This window comes from Microtus oregoni, unplaced genomic scaffold (assembly GCF_018167655.1).
Source record: "Microtus oregoni isolate MIOR12 unplaced genomic scaffold, Mior012 000018F_ref0000195, whole genome shotgun sequence".
NCBI lineage: Eukaryota > Metazoa > Chordata > Mammalia > Rodentia > Cricetidae > Microtus > Microtus oregoni.
In genome coordinates this window covers 5762449-5785154 of record NW_024543077.1, presented here as the reverse complement: position 1 = coordinate 5785154, position 22706 = coordinate 5762449, and the positions used below count along the sequence as shown (strand labels likewise).

The window sequence follows — 22706 nt, the reverse complement described above, 5'->3', positions numbered from 1 at the left end:
CCCATCCTAAAGGATGATTACACAGATTATATGTGTAATGTGTTTGTATATATGATATAGCTCCTACCCAAATCAATTACTGCTAAAGTTCCATGCTGTGTAGAGTATGATCAGAGGGACTGTACAGGAACTGCTGGTGTGTAGCACATGGTGAGTCCTCACAAAGTTTAGTGCTTGCCTTAGATACACATGAACTAGAGTGGGAGGCACCCAGACGAGATTAACTTGATCCACTGTCAAGGATGGCAGGCGTGTTGGAGGGAAAAGGTCAACGGGTGATTACTACAGTTGATGGTGATGTCATTGTGTTTGTTTTTACCACTGTGAGAAAACACTGACCAAAAACAGCCTGAAGGATGAAAGGGTTATTTCACCTTACAGCTTCAGGTCACAGTCCATCCCTACGGCAACCATGACCACTCACTCACTCTCCACCAGCCCAGGGGTGGCACTGCCCGGGGTGGGATGGGCCTTCCCACTCCACAGACTTAACCCATAGGCCAATCTAACGGAGCCATTTTCTCAGCTGAGGTTCCCTCTCCTGAAATGACCCGTGCTCATGAGAAGCTGACAGAGGCCTAAGCAACACAGTCCAGGTAGATGTGAAAACTTCTCAGCACAGAACAGTAAGCACACAGAGAACGGGTAATGACGAGCCTGAGAATACACACACGGTGAATACACAACATCCATATACTGTGATGTGCGACAGTCTGGACAGCAGAAACTGTAAATCCATTGGGAAGGGCTAAGTGTCAGCTGCTGGTAGCTTTTCTGTGACACCACTGTTAATAACTAGATACTGACAGAGAGAAAGCCGGCTTGGCCATTATCCCTCTCTGACCGCAGCAGCCAACAGTGACGACAGAGCCCATGCAGAACTGGCATTTTCCATGGGGCTCAGCACTTTCTGGACCTGACTCACCCTGGGTTGTGACTAACTTCACATGGAAATCTGTAATGTCTAGAACCAAGCGATCCAGGAATTGGAAGGGGTCACTGTTCAGGGACAGAAGGGTCGCTGGATATAAACAAGCTCGGGGAACACCAAGGGTGGTACTGAGGCAATCCACCTTTGACCGGAATCGATGGCTTTGTCTCTCAGCTCACTTGCCGATAGGACTGCAGTGAGTCTCTTGGGATCCTTTCTGGAACTGTGCTAGTTTCAAGGGCTTCCACAAGCACCCCATTAGAACATAGTACATTCTCAGTAAGTATGGGTTGTGGATTGGTCCTATGCAAGTGTCTTCCAGAAAAGTAAGTCTGTCTTAATAACACGAGAATTTTGATATTGCAAGGTGGGGGGTAATATTGTTTCCTCTTAGAGAATGGGCAAAGAGACAAGTCATAGCGCCAACGGTGTTTGGTCTGTGAGGGACCGATCGGACGATTCGGTGGTGAAGGTGCTGGTTATGCAAGCCTAATGACCAGTGTTCAACAGCCAGGAACACCGTGGACAGAACAGATTCCTGAAGTCGCCCTCTGAGTCCACACATGCTGTGGCACACCTGATGTACACAGAGAATGATAACAATTAATCAAAAAAGGAGAACCTTGAAAGCTGGCTTTAAAGGGAGATGCAAGGCACCTCTTCAGCCCCGAGGTCCCACGTCTGCAGGCGTGTCTCAGCGTGGTCTCCTCCAGAGACAACTGCCAGGTTCTCCGCTGGCTCCAAAGCTGCCCCAGTCGCTCATGTCAATCTTATTCTCCCCTTTGCACTTCTTCCGAGTCAGTGCCTTACCGTGAAGGCGGAAGGAGTATGGAATGCGACCAAGTTGGACTCCCTTCCAGTTTATCAGCCCGTCTTGCTGTGCGGAACACTTCTACGGAGAATGTCCATGTCACCCCATGTCTCCTGCACTGAGTCACAGCGTGGGGGCTAATAACTACATTCCTAAACTGGGGACCTCGCTCCTCTCTGTCGATTGTCACGCCCGTGCTCTTTTGCCCAAACCCTGGTTTAACCCATCTCAACAGGTGGCAGCTTTGCCCCAAACTCCTCCCTCCGTCGTCCGCTCTCGTGGTCATGAGCCTAATAGGGCCCCATTAGTTGTCCTACAAAGTTGGAGATTTTTGTTTTGTTTTTTTTTTCTCTCTGTTGCTAATTCTGGAAAAACCACTGTGCTCTCAAGAACTAACTTCTTTAATAAAGATGAACTGGACTGGCACAAACTAAAACACAATTTCCCCAATTATAAATGATGCACTTGGGCCTCATACAGTCCTGAGATGTGGAGGCGCATTTCCTCAATGACAGCCTCCTTCCTACCAGACATCGGACCACGTGGGGGCTGGTCCTGGCTTTGGGCATGTGCTCTGCAGAGCCTGGAGCCCCATCCTGGTGAGAATGGTCTCGCTTGCCCCTCTGCTGGGAAGCCAGGCCTCCAAAGACATCCCTGCTCTTCAACAGCAAAAGAGCAGTATGGGAGGAAAGGGGACAAAGCCAAGGCCATGGCAAGAATCTGCAAAGAAGCTTCCATATTTCACATTGTCTAAAGCTTACATGGCAATCTGGGAAAGAGATGTTGGCTTCAGCCTGCTCAGCTGTGGTCTACGAAGCCCAATCATTCTTCCAGGCAGCAGGAATGACTCCAAACTCCTACTCCTCTCCCTCGCTTTCTTATGTTCTCCTTGGATCTCCTTGGATGAAGCTGTTTGTGTAGCTACCTTATTGTCTGCATTGTCTGTAGCATTAGAAGCTGTGTCCAGTTATCCTTATGGCCCATAGATAAAGGCTAGCTCACCGAGGAAGACTCCACAGAGAATGGAGACTCTTCTTGATGCAAGGGAGGAGAACGCACTCCTGCAGATGGCAGGTGGCCAGGACTCTTTCCTTCCTACACAAGCTGGGGACCTTTTGACTGAGTCCAGCAAGGGAGGAGATCGCACTCCTGCAGATGGCAGGTGGCCAGGACTCTTTCCTTCCTGCACAAGCTGGGGACCTTTTGGCTGGGTTCAGCATCACTGGATAAATTACTCAGCTCCCGTAGGTCTCTATGCTCTCCTCTGCAGCACGGGAAAATGTGGCACTTTGTGATTTCTTTGTTGGGAGCTTCAGCGGGTTAATACGCCAAAAGTGACCTCATGGTGCCTGGTCCACAGCTGACAGATGGCCAACAGGGCCTGGTACCATTATTGTCTCCAGACTCTCTCTGGCACTGCCAAAATTTTTAAATTGTGAAAAACTATAGTAAAAATATTTTAACTAGATACTCTCAATTAATATGTATTTACATATTAATGTACTTTGTAAAGTATGTAGATATATAATTGATTAAACAGGTTTTAAGTATATATCAGGAAATACTATCAATAAAAATCTAATAGTCTTAGAAATTCTAGTATTTCCTTCTGACCCCAAAATAGATTGCCTTGTTCATCTTCTCACTAATCTGGATGGTCACTGACATCACATGTCCTGTTATAAGTTTGGACTAAAAGAGGGGAATTTTTTTTGAAGTATACAGTGTGGTAGATGCATGGAAGGAAGGCACGAGGTGGAGAACTGGGGGACAGGGAGATGAGCAATAAGCAGTGATTGACATGCACCCTGGAAAAGCAGAGAGAAGAGCAGGGAAAGAACAGAACAACGTATCTCCTAGTGGGAAACTATGTTTTGGTAAGCAGAATTTGTTGGAAAAAATCCAGAATAGTTTCTGGCTTCAGATCTTATCCACAAACTAGAAATGGGCCAGCAGGTCAAAGGACAACAAGGACACCCACACTTTCCATTTCTCCATGGGAAGTGGTCCAGTGGACAAGAAGGGCAGGAAAGAAGGGCTGCTGGTTTCTGTCCAGTCACCCTCACTACTTTTTGTCCTTTTTCTTACATTGCCTCAAGAAATTGACAACCGAGACCACGGTCATCCAAGGACAGCCTCGTGCATCCCAGTGTCTCTAGAGACTGAGTCTCAGGTCTGTCTGTACGACTTTGCCCCTTCATCTTAGGACACAATAGAACCAAAGATGTGTGTGGTCCAGGCTGGCCTCAAACTCCAGGTCCTCCTGCCTCTGCCTCCTTCAGCACACCCTACCAGCCTGCACCACCAGGCTCAGTAGTTAAGAGCACTGCCTGCTCTTCCAAAGGTCCTGAGTTCAATTCCCAGCAACCACATGGTGGCTCACAACTATCTGTAATAAGATCTGGTGCCCTCTTGAGAAAGAGAGGTAGTCAGTCGCCCTCATCAATTTAGATCATGAGACCCAATATGGACAAATTCAACAGAATCATCATATATGGGCTGCCCATGCCTGCTTCAGCATGGCCAGGGCATAAATTTCATTTTTCAGAACCAAAGATGATCTAGTCAAGGGAGGTTTCTAGCCTTGTAGAAAAGCTCAGACCTGGAACCTGTGGGCTTATGTGACTCTAACACATTTTTAACCTTAACTTTCCTCATCTGGAACAGCGAAATAAAAAGATTTCTACCTATCTCATGGGCTTTGGGAAGTTGGCAAGAGCATCTTTTCTGTTGGCACAAATAGCAGCCATCCCAAGAGCTGTCTTGTCTGTCGGCACTGACTCGAGAGTCATGGACCAGCACTGCCTGCCTGGGATGCCACCTGCTGTCAGGAGGGTTTCAGAAAGGAAATAAAGCAAGGAGAATCACGGAAATCATAACCCAGGGAACGACGGCTCTCCTGAGGCATCCTGATCACGTCAGGCACAACACAATGGACAAATCCTGCGTGTGTCACAGAGGGATCAAAAACCCGCACAAACTCTACTGTCATGGGAGTGTGGGGTCCCGTGCTTTCTTTCCTTGCCTTTTTACTTGGCCTGCAGGCAATCTGACAGGTTTTGTTTAACTTTAGGCAAGTTTCATCTCACGTGTGATAAACTAATATTCTGGGGGTAGCCTAGGGGCAGAAAAGGCCTCCTAAGGATTATCTTGCTTTTAACACGTTCTTCCCTGTGGACACTTGACCTGAGAATAACAGATGTTTGAGTCGGTTAGGAAGTGCAGGGAAACCAGTTCCCTACCAGTTCTCACGGTGGGAGTGGTCGGGAAGCCGGCACTGCAGTGGGGGTTACTCGGCTTCACCTGGTGCTTTGCCAGGAAAACATGGTACCCGGCACTCCAGAATCTCTTGGAACCTTCTGAGCTCCAGGACTCTGAGAAGCTGTTGAATCCCACATCCTTTGAAGTCTGGCAAGTTTCAAACCCTGTTGGACTGCTTAAAATTGGAAACAGATTGGAGTCAAGGAGCAGCAGAGCGCCAAGCTCTCTGCATTTGCTCCCAGCCGTTGAAGAAACAATGACACCCAGATATCTGTGCCCCCCACACCGGTTGATCCCACATCTCCTGACTCTCTTGGCATCTGCTGTTTGACTGTAAAGCTCAGCAGACTGTTCTCAGCGTGGATGATCCGTGCAGCAGGGATTTCTTCATCGTTCCAGGTTTTGTGGCTATTGCTTTTCAATGAGTACCAATGACCACCCCTTTAAATCGATCAAGAAATTACTTAGTTCCTCTTCTCAAACACTTTTTAAAAAATCTACAGGCTGAGCCCTCTGGGAGCTGCTTCATAGACCTTCTGGTCAACGCTTCTCGACATTAGCCTGGAGTGAAGGCAACAGCAGAGGCTTTTCTGGGCACTAAAGCCAGGTGCTGAAACGCCCAAGTCTGCTGTTCAACTTCCCCCAGGACAGCTTGGAGTCGGCTGTACCATAGGCTATCGACTAAGGTCAGCTGACTAGGACTCTTAACTGTTTCCCTTTCAACCCATGAGCACAGCTTTATCCCTGGAGACTAGGTGTAGTTATCAAAATCTCCTATTTTGGTAATTTTTGCATGACTTAATCCTGGAAACTAAATAGAATCAGTGTTGATTTTTTTAATAGTTGCTAAGGGGAGCTGACTCATCTAGCCCATCTTTGACAGTGGAAGCCAAGATGTATCAAAGGCGACCAAAATCAATTTTGGTTTAGCACCGGAGGGAGGAGCTATCAGTCAATAAGGGAGTGGTGAAAATCTGGCATAAACAATGTTTGGGGGCTAATTAAAAGTGGTGAGTTAAAGCAAACGATTTTAGATGAGGAAAGAGCAGAGGAGGGTGACGCAACCTTGTTGTTAGAGTCCTGATAAATCTTCTGAAACTCCAGACAGACATGTCTGCAGCAGGCTGGCCAGAGACTGTTGAACAAGGTGGACCCTTGGACTATTGAAAAGCCAACACACATGCGTGCGCGCGCGCACACACACACACACACACACACACACACACACACACACACCAAAAACAAAAGAGAGGAGGGGGAAAATGGAGAGACGACGAGAAAGAAATTTTTTCCTGAGTAGAACATCTGATCTTTGTAACTGGAAATGAAATAATTCTGCATCTCATGTTTCTTTAAAAAGGTATCTTTAGGTTGCAGAAAATAAAGAGCAATTTTGAAAGTTTAGACTTTTGAAAAAGAAATACCAGCATTTCACTGCACAAGCACACACTTTCGCCTAGAATTAAACTTGGGCACCACAGAGGAGTAGGGGAGACGCCTGGAGCCATAGGATTAAACACAGATGGCAGAAAGCGGGGCTCTCCTGATTTCTGGCTTCAGCTGTGCCCCAAGAAACACGTTTTCGGGGATGGATATTTAGGGCTGACATCACAGGGGTGTGCTAGAACCCTTCTAAAAGATTTAGTTACCGGCCAGATACAACTGCTTCCTCTCTAAAGAATGGAACTCAATATTAGAAATGTCAATATTTTTAACTTTTATTTGGGGCCTTCATTCATCCAGTAAAGACTTATTTAACGTCTATAATCACCTACACCTGAACAACCCCTACTACTAGCTACCAGTTCGGAGAAAGTCTTTTCTCCCAGGCAAACTGGAGTCATGTCGCAGAGTCTGGTTTCTCCCGGCATTTCGGTCAAATTCTGCTTTGTTTGGGCTCTCCCAGTCACCTCGCGATGCCAGTCTTACTCCCGGCCCGTGGACGAATGGATAAATGAGCCATCAGGTGGGTGCTTAAGTAGATGGTTCACACTGTGTATAAACATCATCAAAATATGGTGCTGTGTCTCAAATACACATAAAAATTGTTAACAGGTGTTGCGTGCACATGTGTGTGCATGTGCGTGTGGGTGCGTGCATGTGCGTGTATGTGTGTGTGCTGATTTAGGACCAAGACTTGTCAAGAACAATGTAAGATATTCATAATGCTAAAATGTCACGTTAATACTGAGGCATCTTAATGGCGCACTTATTTGCGATGATGCTTGACTGTTTTGTTTTTAACTCTCTCATATCTCTCATCTGTCACCTTTTTGATTTTTTTGAAAACCTGACTGTATCACGCTAATGGCTTTGTGTAAGTGTGTGATTAACCAACATTTAAACCACAATTTACACAAATCTTTTGGCTTCTTTTCATAGAATTTTATGTGCACCCCAGCATCTGTAATTTCTTATTATAGACTTATAATCTTGTCCCATATGAAGGTTTTCACTTTCTGGCCCTTCATCTTGAAGCAGCTTTGTTTTCTGAATAACTCTGCACTGGGCAGAGCTGGTGCAGGGACTAAACTTGGAAGGAACAGACCCTGCTTCCCACCACAGCTTTACAGATCCCTTATTTTTCATTTCTTTCTCGTTCAATGCATGCCCAAGATGCAATTTTGAGCCCCCCCCCCTCTCTCTCTCTCTCTCTCTCTCTCTCTCTCACACACACACACACACACACACACACACTGAAATGCTTAAGGTGCTAAAATAATTTCATTGTGGCTTACATGTACTGTGTACTTTACAGTTTCCTGCATGGTACTCGGGCCATGCCTATGGACCCTCTACCCTTCTCGAGAATTCCTCAAGTGTCAGCTGAGCATGATAATTCATCTCACTCACTCGCTCATGCTGTGCATCTGTCAAAGGACACTGCGAACTGTGTGGATAACTCCCAAGAGTTAGAAAGTGTAGTCTCTAAACTCCCCCAATTTTCACGGTTAGATTTTCTAATATTTTAGTTTCTATTTTGTAAACTATTTTCTCTATGTGTGAAAACTTTGGGCCACGTAGAAGTGTATCACTCTCCAGGTAGATGCCCCTATTGATCCTGCAAGCCTGGCACAAAGATGGAGACGAAATAAGGACACAAAGCTTCTTTGGCATCTCGGACCCTAGACCCGACCTATACAATGTCTTAGTGACCTTTGTGTTAGAGACCAAAAACACCTGGCAAAAGTGGTTTAAGGGAGGAAGGTGGGCTCTGGCTCATGGCTTTAGGGAAACCTCGGTCCACAGTGATGGGGAAGTATGGCAGCATTCACTGTGGCCACAGTGTGTGGCAGGGACTCCTTTCTTTATGTGGAGTAGACAGGCCAGACCCAGAGGCTGGTCTAACCTTAGAGAACGGAGGAAGTGGTCTACTCCAGCGGCCAGGCTGCACCTCCCAAAGGCTCCGTGCCTTCCGGATAGCACTGTAAGCTAAAGACTGGGTGTTCAGACAAAAGCCTGGGAGCAGCATTTAGCTTTAAATCATGACGCCTAGCGTGGACTCTGTGTATTGGGCGTTGGCTCCTGTCTGTCCTTTCTACTGTGACTTACAAAGTTTATTCAACTCCAGCTTAATTTTTAACCTTAGCCCCTTAGCAGGAACCCTCATCCTCTTACCCGAATTCCAACGTCGGTGATGTTGATACACTCAGACAGAGAAAGTTCCCTCAGTCTCCTGTGTCTGGAAAGTGTGGTCAAGCCCTGAAAACATAAAGGTGATTTTGTGATTCAATTCAGTACGGGATGTATCCAAGAGACATCCGTACAAGCTAATGACTTAAAAGAGCAATCGTCTATGAATCAAGCCAAACAAAAGTACCTACCTTCTGGGTCATACTTCTTTACGTCTAACAAAGCATGGGCTATGTTGACAAGAAAATTATTAGTATTAATCACTATTAAACCATTAAATAAGAATTTCAGTTATCTCTAATACTTAAAAAAAAAGCTACGGAGAGCTAGAGAACCCCTTAAGGGATCACCTGTTGCTACTGTGTAGAGACAGACACTGTTGGAATCAACGTGAGCTGCTCCGAGTGCCTGAAGACACTTGATGCGGTTAATGAGTTTATTAGGTTCGTATCCATTCCTAGCCTAAGAAACTCAAAATCGTTAGTTCATCTCATGAGTCTAGTTTCTAAAAGAGAAAGGGGAACAATCTTTATAAAGACCTAGCAACAATAGCAGCCACCAGTAGCCCACATCTTTCAGGTCTAAAGACAAGACAGCAGACTGCTCTCCTGGCCTCCCCTTGTGTAGACATGGCTATGCTAGGCCACTTCTCAGCCGTTTTCCCAAGAGCTGACTCAATGGCCCCCATGTGCACCGATGATGTCATGTCTCCACGTGACTGATGAAGTGATGTCTCCACGTGACTGATGACGTAATGTCTCCACGTGACTGATGACGTGATGTCTCCACGTGCACTGATGACGTGATGTCTCCACGTGACTGATGACGTGATGTCTCCACGTGCACTGATGGCGTGATGTCTCCACGTGACTGATGACGTGATGTCTCCACGTGACTGATGACGTGACGTCTCCACGTGCATTGATGGCGTGACGTCTCCACGTGCACTGATGGCGTGACGTCTCCACGTGACTGATGACGTGATGTCTCCTAGGTGACTGATGACGTGATGTCTCCACGTGACTGATGACGTGATGTCTCCTAGGTGACTGATGACGTGATGTCTCCTAGGTGACTGATGACGTGATGTCTCCACGTGACTGATGACGTGATGTCTCCACGTGACTGATGACGTGATGTCTCCACGTGACTGATGACGTGATGTCTCCACGTGACTGATGACGTGATGTCTCCATGTGCACTGATGACGTGATGTCTCCATGTGCACTGATGACGTGATATTTCCACGTGACTGATGACGTGATGTCTCCACGTGACTGATGACGTGATGTCTCCACGTGACTGATGACGTGATGTCTCCACGTGACTGATGACGTGATGTCTCCACGTGACTGATGACGTGATGTCTCCACGTGACTGATGACGTGTTGTCTCCACGTGACTGATGACGTGATGTCTCCATGTGACTGATGACGTGATGTCTCCATGTGCACTAATGACGTGATGTCTCCACGTGACTGATGACGTGATGTCTCCATGTGACTGATGACGTGATGTCTCCATGTGCACTGATGACATGATGTCTCCACGTGACTGATGATGTGATGTCTCCATGTGCACTGATGACGTGATGTCTCCACGTGACTGATGACGTGATGTCTCCACGTGACTGATGACGTGATGTCTCCACGTGACTGATGACGTGATGTCTCCATGTGCACTGATGACGTGATGTCTCCATGTGCACTGATGACGTGATATTTCCACGTGACTGATGACGTGATGTCTCCACGTGACTGATGACGTGATGTCTCCATGTGCACTGATGACGTGATGTCTCCATGTGCACTGATGACGTGATATTTCCACGTGACTGATGACGTGATGTCTCCACGTGACTGATGACGTGATGTCTCCACGTGACTGATGACGTGATGTCTCCACGTGACTGATGACGTGATGTCTCCACGTGACTGATGACGTGATGTCTCCACGTGACTGATGACGTGTTGTCTCCACGTGACTGATGACGTGATGTCTCCATGTGACTGATGACGTGATGTCTCCATGTGCACTAATGACGTGATGTCTCCACGTGACTGATGACGTGATGTCTCCATGTGACTGATGACGTGATGTCTCCATGTGCACTGATGACATGATGTCTCCACGTGACTGATGATGTGATGTCTCCATGTGCACTGATGACGTGATGTCTCCACGTGACTGATGACGTGATGTCTCCACGTGCACTGATGGCGTGACGTCTCCACGAGCACTGATGGCGTGATGTCTCCACGTGACTGATGACGTGATGTCTCCACGTGACTGATGACGTGATGTCTCCACGTGCACTGATGACGTGATGTCTCCTAGGTGACTGATGACGTGATGTCTCCATGTGACTGATGACGTGATGTCTCCATGTGCACTGATGACGTGATGTCTCCTAGGTGACTGATGACGTGACGTCTCCATGTGACTGATGGCGTGACGTCTCCACGTGCACTGATGACGTGATGTCTCCACGTGACTGATGACGTGATGTCTCCATGTGCACTGATGACGTGATGTCTCCATGTGCACTGATGACGTGATGTCTCCACGTGACTGGTGACGTGATGTCTCCACGTGACTGATGACGTGATGTCTCCACGTGCACTGATGACGTGATGTCTCCACGTGCACTGATGGCATGATGTCTCCACGTGCACTGATGGCGTGACGTCTCCACGTGCACTGATGGCGTGATGTCTCCACGTGACTGATGACGTGATGTCTCCACGTGACTGATGACGTGATGTCTCCATGTGCACTAATGACGTGATATCGCCACGTGACTGATGACGTGATGTCTCCACGTGACTGATGACGTGATGTCTCCACGTGACTGATGACGTGATGTCTCCATGTGACTGATGACGTGATGTCTCCATGTGACTGATGACGTGATGTCTCCATGTGCACTGATGACGTGATATCTCCACGTGACTGATGATGTCATATCTATGTGCACAGTGACTTGGTGAACTGGCTGACAGTTGGGCATGTGTGCTTGTTTCTGGTGCTAAGGATGAGCCTGGGGCCTTGGCATGTAGGGCAAGTGCTCTCCTGAGACACAGCCTCAGCCTCTCTGTCTTGTTTTGCAGAGCTGCAGGCTGTGTGGGAATTCAAGGCTCCAGGTTTCCAGCAAGCACTTTGCTCCTCCATAGCCCAGAGAACTGAAGAATCCAAGATGCTCAGGAACCCACAGTGGGAAAGTGACTTACACATCAGTAGCAGGTTCACCGAGGATTCTAAAGAAAGTGGGTATCAAGTCATCCTAACAAATCTGTACGTCACACAGAGTGACAGAGGTAAACAGAGCTTTCCTGGTGTGGGGAACACATCGTCACAGCGAGACCAAAATGCAAGAAAAATGGGACTTGTGTTCTAAGAGACGTGTGAAGACCACACAGGAGACTGCCTCCAACTGGAAGGCAGAGGTGGTGGTCTAGCAGAATTTCCAAAGATGAAGAGAACTCTGGGTTAACCCTAGAGATTGTGATTTTTGGCCAGCAGTAAACAGCCTCTCAGGCGAGGAAATGGGATGAGCAGAGACTTCGTTTGGAAAGTGAGTTGCTTGGAAGTATTTCAGTTTGGGGTCACTGGGACCAGTGGGAAGGAAGACAGAACACTGCCGGGGACAGGTCCGTGCACGCAAGACATTTGAGAGCTGAAGATTCCTTGAACGTCTCTCCAGGTTTTACATCTGGATTTGTTTAGCTAATGTAGACCGGCATTGGCAATGAACTGGTTACTGAGTATTGGGATGGGGAGCCTGCTCTGGCCAAGTCATCCTGTCCCTGGCTTGGAACAGCACCAACGTAAATATCAAACATCTTCTTCCAAGTCTACATTGAAAACATACGCAGCTCCAGAAAGGTTCAAGAACATCAGAAGGAATACCTTTCTGCCCCTTGCCTACATTCTTCGGTTCCACATCAGCTTCAGGTGCCACCTACCTTAGGTGCCATGCACTTTGGTGGTGGCGGTGGTTGTCATTGTATGTTGTCGGGAGTGGGGACAGGTCTTTGATTGGCCTGTGAGCCTCAGGGATTTGCCTAGCTCGACTCCCCAGAGCATGCCACCGCACCTGGCTTTCCATATGGAGATCTGAGGCTTGCACCCAGATCCTCACGGATTGCAGACTGACCTCTCTCCCCAGCCCAGGGCACCTTCTGAAGCGCACACGCCAGTTCTTGTGTGTAATGTCTCATACACTGCATTTGCCCGCTGATGCCACGTCTCCTTGGGAGTCTCTGTGTCAGGCTGTTCCACCTTCAGGGAGGTCATGGGGTCACTTGGTGTAGGGCTAACTACTATACTACTACATTAGAAACGCGGTTTCCTTCATTTACCACGTCTGGAGTGTGGGTCTCTCAGGGTATTAGAACACAGTTCAACAGTGACCTTCTGATCTATGGTTTTAGTATTTCTTGGTGATCCTTGCCTACATAAGTTATTAAGTGCAGCTTTATAAATTCTGTCCTTCATTTTAGAATTCTTAGCTGAACTTTACTTAAAACTTTGTTTTCTTACTGAACTTTCCCTTTAATTCTGGTAAAATTTTGGGGAGGTGCTTTAAATAAGTTAAAGCTCTTAGGCCTGGTCTTGTCCCAAGTCATGTGTGGTATTACTTAGTAACTGTTTTATATACTGGGGATTGAACACCGGGTCTCAGGAATTCTGGGTAACTTTCACTGAGTTACGCACTCAGCCACCTATATATATGAGTTTAGCAAGTGGCCCAAATTTTCTCTGCAGCCCTGGTCTAGACTGTGCTGACTGTAGATAGTTTATCAATGGGGCCGTCTCCGCAGCCCTGGTCTGTTGTTCTAGACTGTGCTGACTGTAGATAGTTTATCAATGGGGCCGTCTCCGCAGCCCTGGTCTCTTGTTCTAGACTGTGCTGACTGTAGATAGTTTATCAATGGGGCCGTCTCCGCAGCCCTGGTCTCTTGTTCTAAACTGTGCTGACTGTAGATAGTTTATCAATGGGGCCGTCTCTGCAGCCCTGGTCTGTTGTTCTAGACTGTGCTGACTGTAGATAGTTTATCAATGGGGCTGTCTCCGCAGCCCTGGTCTGTTGTTCTAGACTGTGCTGACTGTAGATAGTTTATCAATGGGGCCGTCTCTGCAGCCCTGGTCTGTTGTTCTAGACTGTGCTGACTGTAGATAGTTTATCAATGGGGCCGTCTCTGCAGCCCTGGTCTCTTGTTCTAGACTGTGCTGACTTGCTCTTATCTTGCTGGCACACTGCAGATTCACAGCTGAAATACACTTTCTTCTGGAATTGTTTAAACTGAGAAGGATTTGTTTTTCCTGTTGCTACTCACATTCTGTTAGCAACAGCGAGTCAAATGTATCCTTGGGAATATACAGCATCTTGGTTAGCATCTTTGTAAAGTCGCCGGTAAGACTACAATCCTCTTGAAAATGTATCTTACCCAAACTACCTTCCCTTTGATAGTCTAATTAGCAATTTGATTTTATAAAGAGATTTCCTCCTCAATTATCTTTGTTGTTCTTTTCCTCACTTTATTGTAAGTGTGAATCCCGTGATCACATTTACTTTTAGTTTTCTTTGTTTTTTTTTATTTTTTTTTTCTCTCTGAGACTGCCTTACACTGTAACTCAAACTTTCCTGGAATTCACTATGTAGCACAGACTGGTCTCATATTCATGGCAATCCTCCTGCCTCAGCATCCTAAAGTACTGAAACTAAAGCTTGAGCCATTCCAGAAAGCTCTGTGGTAACTTCTTTTTTAAATGTTATCAGTCTTTCTGATGGACTGGCCACCACACAGGCCCGAAGGCACCCAGCCTCTGCCCAGCACTTAGACAGATAGACTGTATCCAGGAGCCCAGCCTCTGCCCAGCACTTAGACAGATAGACTGTATCCAGGAGCCCAGCCTCTGCCCAGCACTTAGACAGGTAGACTGTATCCAGGAGCCCAGCCTCTGCCCAGCACTTAGGTAGACTGTATCCAGGAGCCCAACCTCTATCCAGCACTTAGACAGGTAGACTGTATCCAGGAGCCCAGCCTCTATCCAGCACTTAGACAGGTAGACTGTATCCAGGAGCCCAGCCTCTGCCCAGCACTTAGACAGGTAGACTGTATCCAGGAGCCCAGCCTCTATCCAGCACTTAGACAGGTAGACTGTATCCAGGAGCCCAGCCTCTGCCCAGCACTTAGACAGGTAGACTGTATCCAGGAGCCCAGCCTCTGCCCAGCGCTTAGACAGGTAGACTGTATCCAGGAGCCCAGCCTCTGCCCAGCGCTTAGACAGGTAGACTGTATCCAGGAGACCAGCATCCCTGGGAGCTGGGCTTGAGGCAGCCCCAACAGGGCAGAAGGAGAGAGGGGAATGACAGACATCCACCCTACTTCTCTTTAGAGTTTCCGTGGGCACTTGGCTGGACAAAGGAGACAAGGCACAGTGACATCTGTGAAAGAAGCCAAGGAGGTCATGAGATCTGCAAATTCACATCCTGTCTTGGCTAGAGAGGAGGACGAGAGGCCCATGTCCCTGGGGAGAACCACAGCTGGCTTCTTGTTCTGTATTTCTGAAAATTCAAAGCAAATTCATTTGTCTTCCTTTTAATGCTCATCTTTTCCTATAGCCTGGATCCCAAGTGAATGCCTGGGTTTCCGGTTTTGGAGTCTGGGTCCCTGGACCTTGAGCTTTATCTGTGTGTGTTCCGCGCAGCTGGGTGGTCTCCAGCAGGCGGGTCAGAGGATTAAGACTTGCAGCTGTGAGTACTCCCGCTCCAGCTCAGAGCAGAGCTGAGAAAAGGCGGAATTTAAAGAAGCCTTAAGTGCGTGGTCGGGAGACAGGAGATGGTGCCGGGTCCATTCATTCACTGGCTCGAGTACATGCATTCTGAGTTTCCTGTGAACTGGGCATTAGGAGCAGACAACTGAGAGGGCATGGCCAGCCTCCACCCTCACAGAGCCTGGAAAGCTCAGGAGGGGAAACGAGCAAATATTAAGAATAATGGGCCAAGTGCTTTTTAACATAATTTCTTTTTTGAATTTTTGGGAATTTCTTATCATGCACCCTAATTCCACTCACCTCCCGGGCCTCCCGTATCCTCCTGTCACCCCTGCAGTGGCCCCGCAAAAGAAAATTAAAAAAAAAAATCAAATCAAAACAAAAATCCTGTCTGCTCCCCCATCTTTCCCACCTCTTCCTTCGTCCTGGTGGCATTGGGGGTTACGCTGTATGGCGCAGGAGACCCTTTCATCCAATCCAGTGTGACTTGTGTTTATTGCGGTGACTCGCTGGTCTGGTTCAAGGCTTCCAGTTTCTCATCCACCTCATCTCTGGATCCTCGCCAGAACTCCTGAGCTATCCTGCAGGTATTGTTCCACAGGACCAGCCCCTTCTCGAGCTCCAGCAGGTCACAGGTGGGTTAGATGTTAGGGTGGGCCAGCCCCAGGCCTGGCTGTGGGCCTGGGTGGTAGCCGAGCTGGGTCACTGGGGCCACCTGCGTCAGGTGAGAGGGCAGAGCTATCTCCCCTACACCCATGCCATTAGGGTCAGCTCTCCCTCTACCGTGGTAGCGCCATCTCTCCTGAATGTGGGGGCCAACTCTCTTACTGTAGTGTCCAGCAAGAGGCAGGGCCAGCAAAGGGTGGGATCGGCTCAGTATGGCCCTCTGATTTCATCTCACATGGTTTCTATAGCCCCCAGAGGGGACCACAGACTTCAGGAGTGCTGTCCCACTCTGAACAAAGAGACAGCGGGGCCAGTAGCAAATTGCTTCATCATAGTTTTAGTTGTTTCTTGTTGGTCTTTGTTTTGATTAAAAATATCGTAAACTAGCCTTGTGACTTACAATTCAAATTAACATGGGAACTGAATTTGATTAGATTTGCATTTCTTGCAATTCTATTTGAAAATGATTGGTGTGCTTTCAAAACTTTTAAGAAGGTCTCTAAGTAGGCAACAGGTACTGTAAAGGGGCAGCAATAACTACAGGACATTAGGCATGAACAACGCTCAGCTATCATCCATGCAGAGAATTATGTCGCCACATGGTTTGTTTTTTGAAAGAAAGGACATATTGTCAGACCTGGTGGCGTGGGCCTGTAAGGCAGCTCTCAGGAGTCTGAAGCATGACCTTTAAATGTCAAGGCCTGTGTGGGCTACAAGGTGAGCTCAAGGCCAGCCTGGGAGATTTCACAAGACCCTATCTCAAAACAAAAGAGTGAGGAAGGGTGGGGTGTAACCTGACGGAGTCAGAACCTGCTCAAGCCTGAACCAGCCCTCAATTTAATCCCTGGCACGGAAAAACAGCAAGCAAGGAAGAAAAGGAGAGAGGAAGGAAGGGAAGAGAGAGGAGTAGGAGGAGGGGAGAGGAGGGAGGGGAAGAAGGAAGAAAACATAAAAACCTTTTGATATTGTCTAGAAATGTCTAGATAGAGAAGTGATTTCCTGATCATTATGGACAGTATGACCAATGCTTAATATAGAAAAATTATTCCAAAATATGGGCAGGCAATCTCGCTCTGTCAAGATCCCCTAATTTCCTACGTAGGAACACTCAGAATGGAAGGAGGAGTATCCAGGCACACGTGTACGGACCCCACATCCCAGGCACACGTGTACCCCACATCCCAGGCACATGTGTACCCCACATCCCAGGCCCACGTGTACAGACCCCACATCCCAGGCACACGTGTACCCCACATCCCAGGCACACGTGTACCCCACATCCCAGGCACACGTGTACCCCACATCCCAGGCACACGTGTACCCCACATCCCAGGCACACGTGTACCCCACATCCCAGGCCCACGTGTACAGACCCCACATCCCAGGCACACGTGTACCCCACATCCCAGGCACACGTGTACCCCACATCCCAGGCACACGTGTACCCCACACCCCAGGCACACGTGTACCCCACACCCCAGGCACACGTGTACCCCACATCCCAGGCACACGTGTACGGACCCCACATCCCAGGCACATGTGTACGGACCCCACATCCCAGGCACACATGTACCCCACATCCCAGGCACACGTGTACCCCACATCCCAGGCACACGTGTACAGACCCCACATCCCAGGTACACGTGTACGGACCCCACATCCCAGGCACACGTGTACCCCACATCCCAGGCACACGTGTACCCCACATCCCAGGCACACGTGTACCCCACACCCCAGCCACACGTGTACCCCACATCCCAGGCACACGTGTACAGACCCCACATCCCAGGCACACGTGTACGGACCCCACATCCCAGGCACACGTGTACCCCACATCCTAGGCACACGTGTACCCCACATCCCAGGCACACGTGTACGGACCCCACATCCCAGGCACACGTGAACCCCACATCCCAGGCACACGTGTACCCCACATCCCAGGCACACGTGTACGGACCCCACATCCCAGGCACACGTGTACGGACCCCACATCCCAGGCACACGTGTACGGACCCCACATCCCAGGCACACGTGTACCCCACATCCCAGGCACACGTGTACCCCACATCCCAGGCACACGTGTACGGACCCCACATCCCAGGCACACGTGTACCCCACATTCCAGGCACACGTGTACGGACCCCACATCCCAGGCACACGTGTACCCCACATCCCAGGCACACGTGTAAATCTTCATGTTCTACAACTGGCCGTTCACCAACCTATGTCAATCTTACCTATTAAATCCTGTTTAGCATCCTTTCCATTGCTCTAGACTGGTACCAAGAGTCCTTTTCCTTTAACCCTAAAGCACGGATTGGCTCTGCTCCCATGGTCTAACCACCCACTAGGATGGTCTGAATCAGAATCGCCCCTATAGACTCCTGTATTTGAATGCTTGGTCTGAAAGGAATACTGGATTAGGAGGTGTGCCCTTTTTGGAGGAACTGTTACTTGTGGGGTAGGCTTTGAGGTTTCAAAGGCCCTTGCCAGCCCTTCCCCTCCCCCCACCCCAGATCAGGGTCTACCTCTCAGCTCATCCCAGTCCCATGTGTGATGCTCCCACCATGATGATAATGGACTAAGCCTCTGAACTGTAAATCGGCCCCAATTAAATGTTTTCCTTTGTAAGAGCTGCAGTGGTCACAGTGTCTCTTCACAGCAATAAGACAGTGACTAAGACACCCCTTCCAACTTCCCCAGGTTCCATTTATCACAGGGGACTGTGGCTGCTCCAAGAGCTACTCTGCCACTGTTCAACTCCATACTTCCCCGCACGGCGCTGTTTCCTTCAGTCTCTCTTTCAGAGTACACTCCAGCACAAGTATGAGTTTCTCTTGACCTGTGCCTGTCCGCCAGACCACACTAAAATAACCCACACCTTCTCTTTCAACCGGAGCCACAGAGAGCAGGTCTTATTCTTGTTAGAAACCACATGACCAACCACCTGTCCTTCACTCCGAGGGTCTGGGAAAGAGCAATACACTTCAGTCCTCAGAGATCTCAGTCTGTGTGGGGACTCAGCAGATTTCCTACCTACCTAGCACTCACTTCTGGGACTCATCACAGAAATTTTTACAAATCTGTGCAAATGAAAGATTCTTCATAAACCACTGTCTACGGATCTGTCGGGAACACTGCTCTGACTCATTTTTCCTTAAACATCAAACGTGTCTGTGGCCAAAGCAGCCCGAGCGATGGCTTGAGCCGCCCTAATTACAGAGCCTCTGGTCTTCAGCAAATTATAGCTCCTTTACTAGTAGAAAACCTCTTTATATACATGGAGATAAAGTCACATCCAAGTGATCCAAGTGAAATTAAGGACATAATTTGGTTAGATGTTTACGGAGTTGCATAAGATTGAAGATGTCTAGATACCTGGCCCTGCCTGCCCCTACACAGCCTCCCTCAATTCTCTTCTCAGAATCAAGAACACGAACAGTTGTCCTGATGCCGCAGCACAAATCTCAATAGCCTCGGACTGACTGTCTCACTGGCCCTCCTCCTCTGCTGAGAAGTTAGGGCCACGGGAGGCCTCTCTTCCCTTGTCTCCCTCGGACTGACTGTCTCACTGGCCCTCCTCCTCTGCTGAGAAGTTAGGGCCACGGGAGGCCTCTCTTCCCTTGTCTCCCTCGGACTGACTGTCTCACTGGCCCTCCTCCTCTGCTGAGAAGTTAGGGCCACGGGAGGCCTCTCTTCCCTTGTCTCCCTCGGACTGACTGTCTCACTGGCCCTCCTCTGCTGAGAAGTTAGGGCCACGGGAGGCCTCTCTTCCCTTGTCTCCCTCGGACTGACTGTCTCACTGGCCCTCCTCCTCTGCTGAGAAGTTAGGGCCACGGGAGGCCTCTCTTCCCTTGTCTCCCTCGGACTGACTGTCTCACTGGCCCTTCTCCTCTGCTGAGAAGTTAGGGCCACGGGAGGCCTCTCTTCCCTTGTCTCCCACACCCTTTGAGCCTGACATCATGACCCCACAGAAGCGTAAGCACAAGAGAAGAGTCAGGACTGCCTTGTTCATTCTGGTGTCCCCCGCAACAGACACAAAAGTCCTAACAAATTCACGTTAACCGAGTAGTAGTGAAATTCTGACTGAATTTAACATAGACACATTACTAGAAAACAGGCTTTGCCCTAGGCACAACTGGCCACATTTCCTCTCTGATAAATATCTGTAACTTCCCGGAGCGTTAAGTCTGCCGTCAGATTTACACTTCATCAGCCCTGCAGTCCGGGACAGCGTTCAGCTGCTCTGACTCACGGAGACCGACTGCGGTTAGCTCCCACAGCCACTGTACCCGCTGTCCTCGTCAATTGCTTGCCCCTTAGACGAGAGTCTGACACAGAGGAAAAGAAAAAAAAACTTCAGAAGATTTTCAACTGTTTAGTGTTATTTTTAGTTTGGTGCTTGGATGTCTCCACTGCTCTCAAATGCCAGGCTTTCTTCAAGGGAAAATAAAAATAAAGAGAACAGAGCTCAAGACCACATTCTTGGGGTTCTCACTTGCTCTCAGTGAGTAAATTGTAAAATTTTCACAAGTGGTCTCTGGAAATGAAAACTGAGTCCCCTAAATGCTCAAAGCCCACTTAGCAGAGACTCCTGGGCATGTGGGTGCGCGCTGAGCGCTGCGGCAGAAGCAGGTGGTCGTTGGCTGTTTCCTCACGTGCCCAGTCCTGCGACAGCAGCTGGGTATCCACTCATGTGCCAAGGAGAGACCTCACACAGAAGAACATGGGGTGGGGGTCCTGGGATGTTTAAGGTTTAAAAGCCTGGGTTCTAAAAGATTTAGGGGATAACAATTGTTAAATCCATGGACCCATTTTTTCCCCATCCCTAGGTTAGAGAACTATTCCATGCCAAGAAGAAAAATGAGAAGAACTAAGATGAGAAGAAAGGAGAGGAGGAGAGGAAGAGAAGGAAGAAAGGTGAATGGAGGGGAGGGGAGGGGAAGGGAGGGGAGGGAGGGGAGAGAAGGGGAGGGGAGGGGAGGCAGGAGCCAGAAGGGGGCAAAAGTCCACGCTGCTGGGGGCTTTCTACTACAGTGGGCCTCCAGACCATCTCAGATCAGGTCACTGCCCAGGAGGACAGGGCCTCCAGACATGCCAGGGAACCTAACCATTCCACTTTCCTTGTAGAACTAGTAAAAGGAAAAAGACACCGGAGTTTTTCTGTGTTTGTTATTTTATCTGTTAGGATCCAAAGGAAACAAACCACCATTAAGAGTGCTCTTTCAGAGGATCCATGCTCAGTTCCCACGTGGCCGTGCACAAACAGCCCTGGGGATCCGAGGTGTTCCTGGCTTCCGTGGGCACCAGGCATCCACGTGTTACAAGGACAGATACGCAGACAAAACATTCATATACAAAAAATAAAACTTTGAAAAAATTTAAACTCGAGTAATGTTGCTATTAGCAGAGAACTGAACGCATGGAAGGTACAGACACTGAGAAGATCCGTGGTGGACGCTGAAATCAGACACCAAGAGCAGCAGAAGCCGTCACTCACTGCCCTATGCTGGGCCAGTGGGAGGAGGTAGTATTGTTGGAGCTCAGAGGTCAAGCCGGTGCAGGGATGTCCCGAAGGGTACAGGTGATGGTCATGCCCAGGAGGAGGAGCAAACCCTGGCCTTCCCTTCATGGACCTACTAACCGCTCCCAAGTGCCTCACCGTGAGCACCAAGCTCGGCTGGTCTCTAGCTTACCTGAGGTCGCCACTCTGCAGAAAAGGAAGAGGAGGCCGAGGCAGGGTCCGTGGGGTAACCTGAGACCGTGGCCCTGAGACAGCCTCGCAGGCTCACCAGACTCTAGCAGGACCCCCGAGGAGCCCCGAGAAGTGGCCTCGGAGCTCTACCTAGACCTGGAATGCAGCATCAGGTGGGCCTTGAGACATCAGTTCCCAATGCACGGAAGACCAAACACAAACTGTCCCGCTAGGAACCGACTACAGATAGCTGCTCCACACCCCTGCTTGCCTATGACACTCCAAAGAAACCGGAGAGGAGACCATCTTACAGAATGCAGGCCGGGATCTAGGTGTAGTGGTCTGTCCTGTCACCTGGGTATCCTGTCCCTTTAAGAGACAAGCCCCGCCCCCACACACGTGCTCCTTCTGCTGAAGCAGGTCTTTCTCTGCTTGGATCTGCTTGGTTCTCTCTCCTCTCTCTCTCTCTCTCTCTCTCTCTGTCTCTCTCTCTCTCTCTGTCTCTCTCTCTCTCTCTCTCTCCACACACACACACACACACACACACACACACACACACACACACACACACACATCCCTCTTCTGAGGGGGTGGCTGCCTCTTCTCTCCGCCACCCCCGTTTCACTCCCTCTCCCCCTTCCCCTTCCTTCTATAACCCACTAAATAAACTCTACACTCAAACTCTTTCTGTGTGGCGTGTCTACCCGGCTCTCACCCGCCTGGGACCCGCGGCTCCTGGTGGGACCAGCTGCCCCTCAGGTCCCGACGCTGCCCCAGGGGGATCCGCCGCACCGCTAACACTAGGTGCACCCAATGTAAAGGAAGAAAAGAATCCACACAGGGGACGCGCACATCCTTCCTCTAACGCAGCGGACTGAATGAAGGCTGGGGAAGGATGCCCGGGGCAAGGAGATGTGTGTAGAGGTCTC

At 49.1% G+C, this 22706-nt stretch overlaps 1 protein-coding gene across 1 annotated transcript in view; it reads right to left on the bottom strand.

The window, feature by feature from the left end:
• LOC121458647 (dynein regulatory complex subunit 6-like) overlaps positions 1-22706 on the bottom strand; it is a 169199-nt gene that overhangs the window by 12108 nt on the left and 134385 nt on the right. The window contains exon 18 of the mRNA XM_041667951.1: positions 8622-8705. Within this exon, the coding sequence (XP_041523885.1) occupies positions 8622-8705 (84 nt within the window). The remainder of the gene's footprint in view (positions 1-8621; positions 8706-22706) is intronic.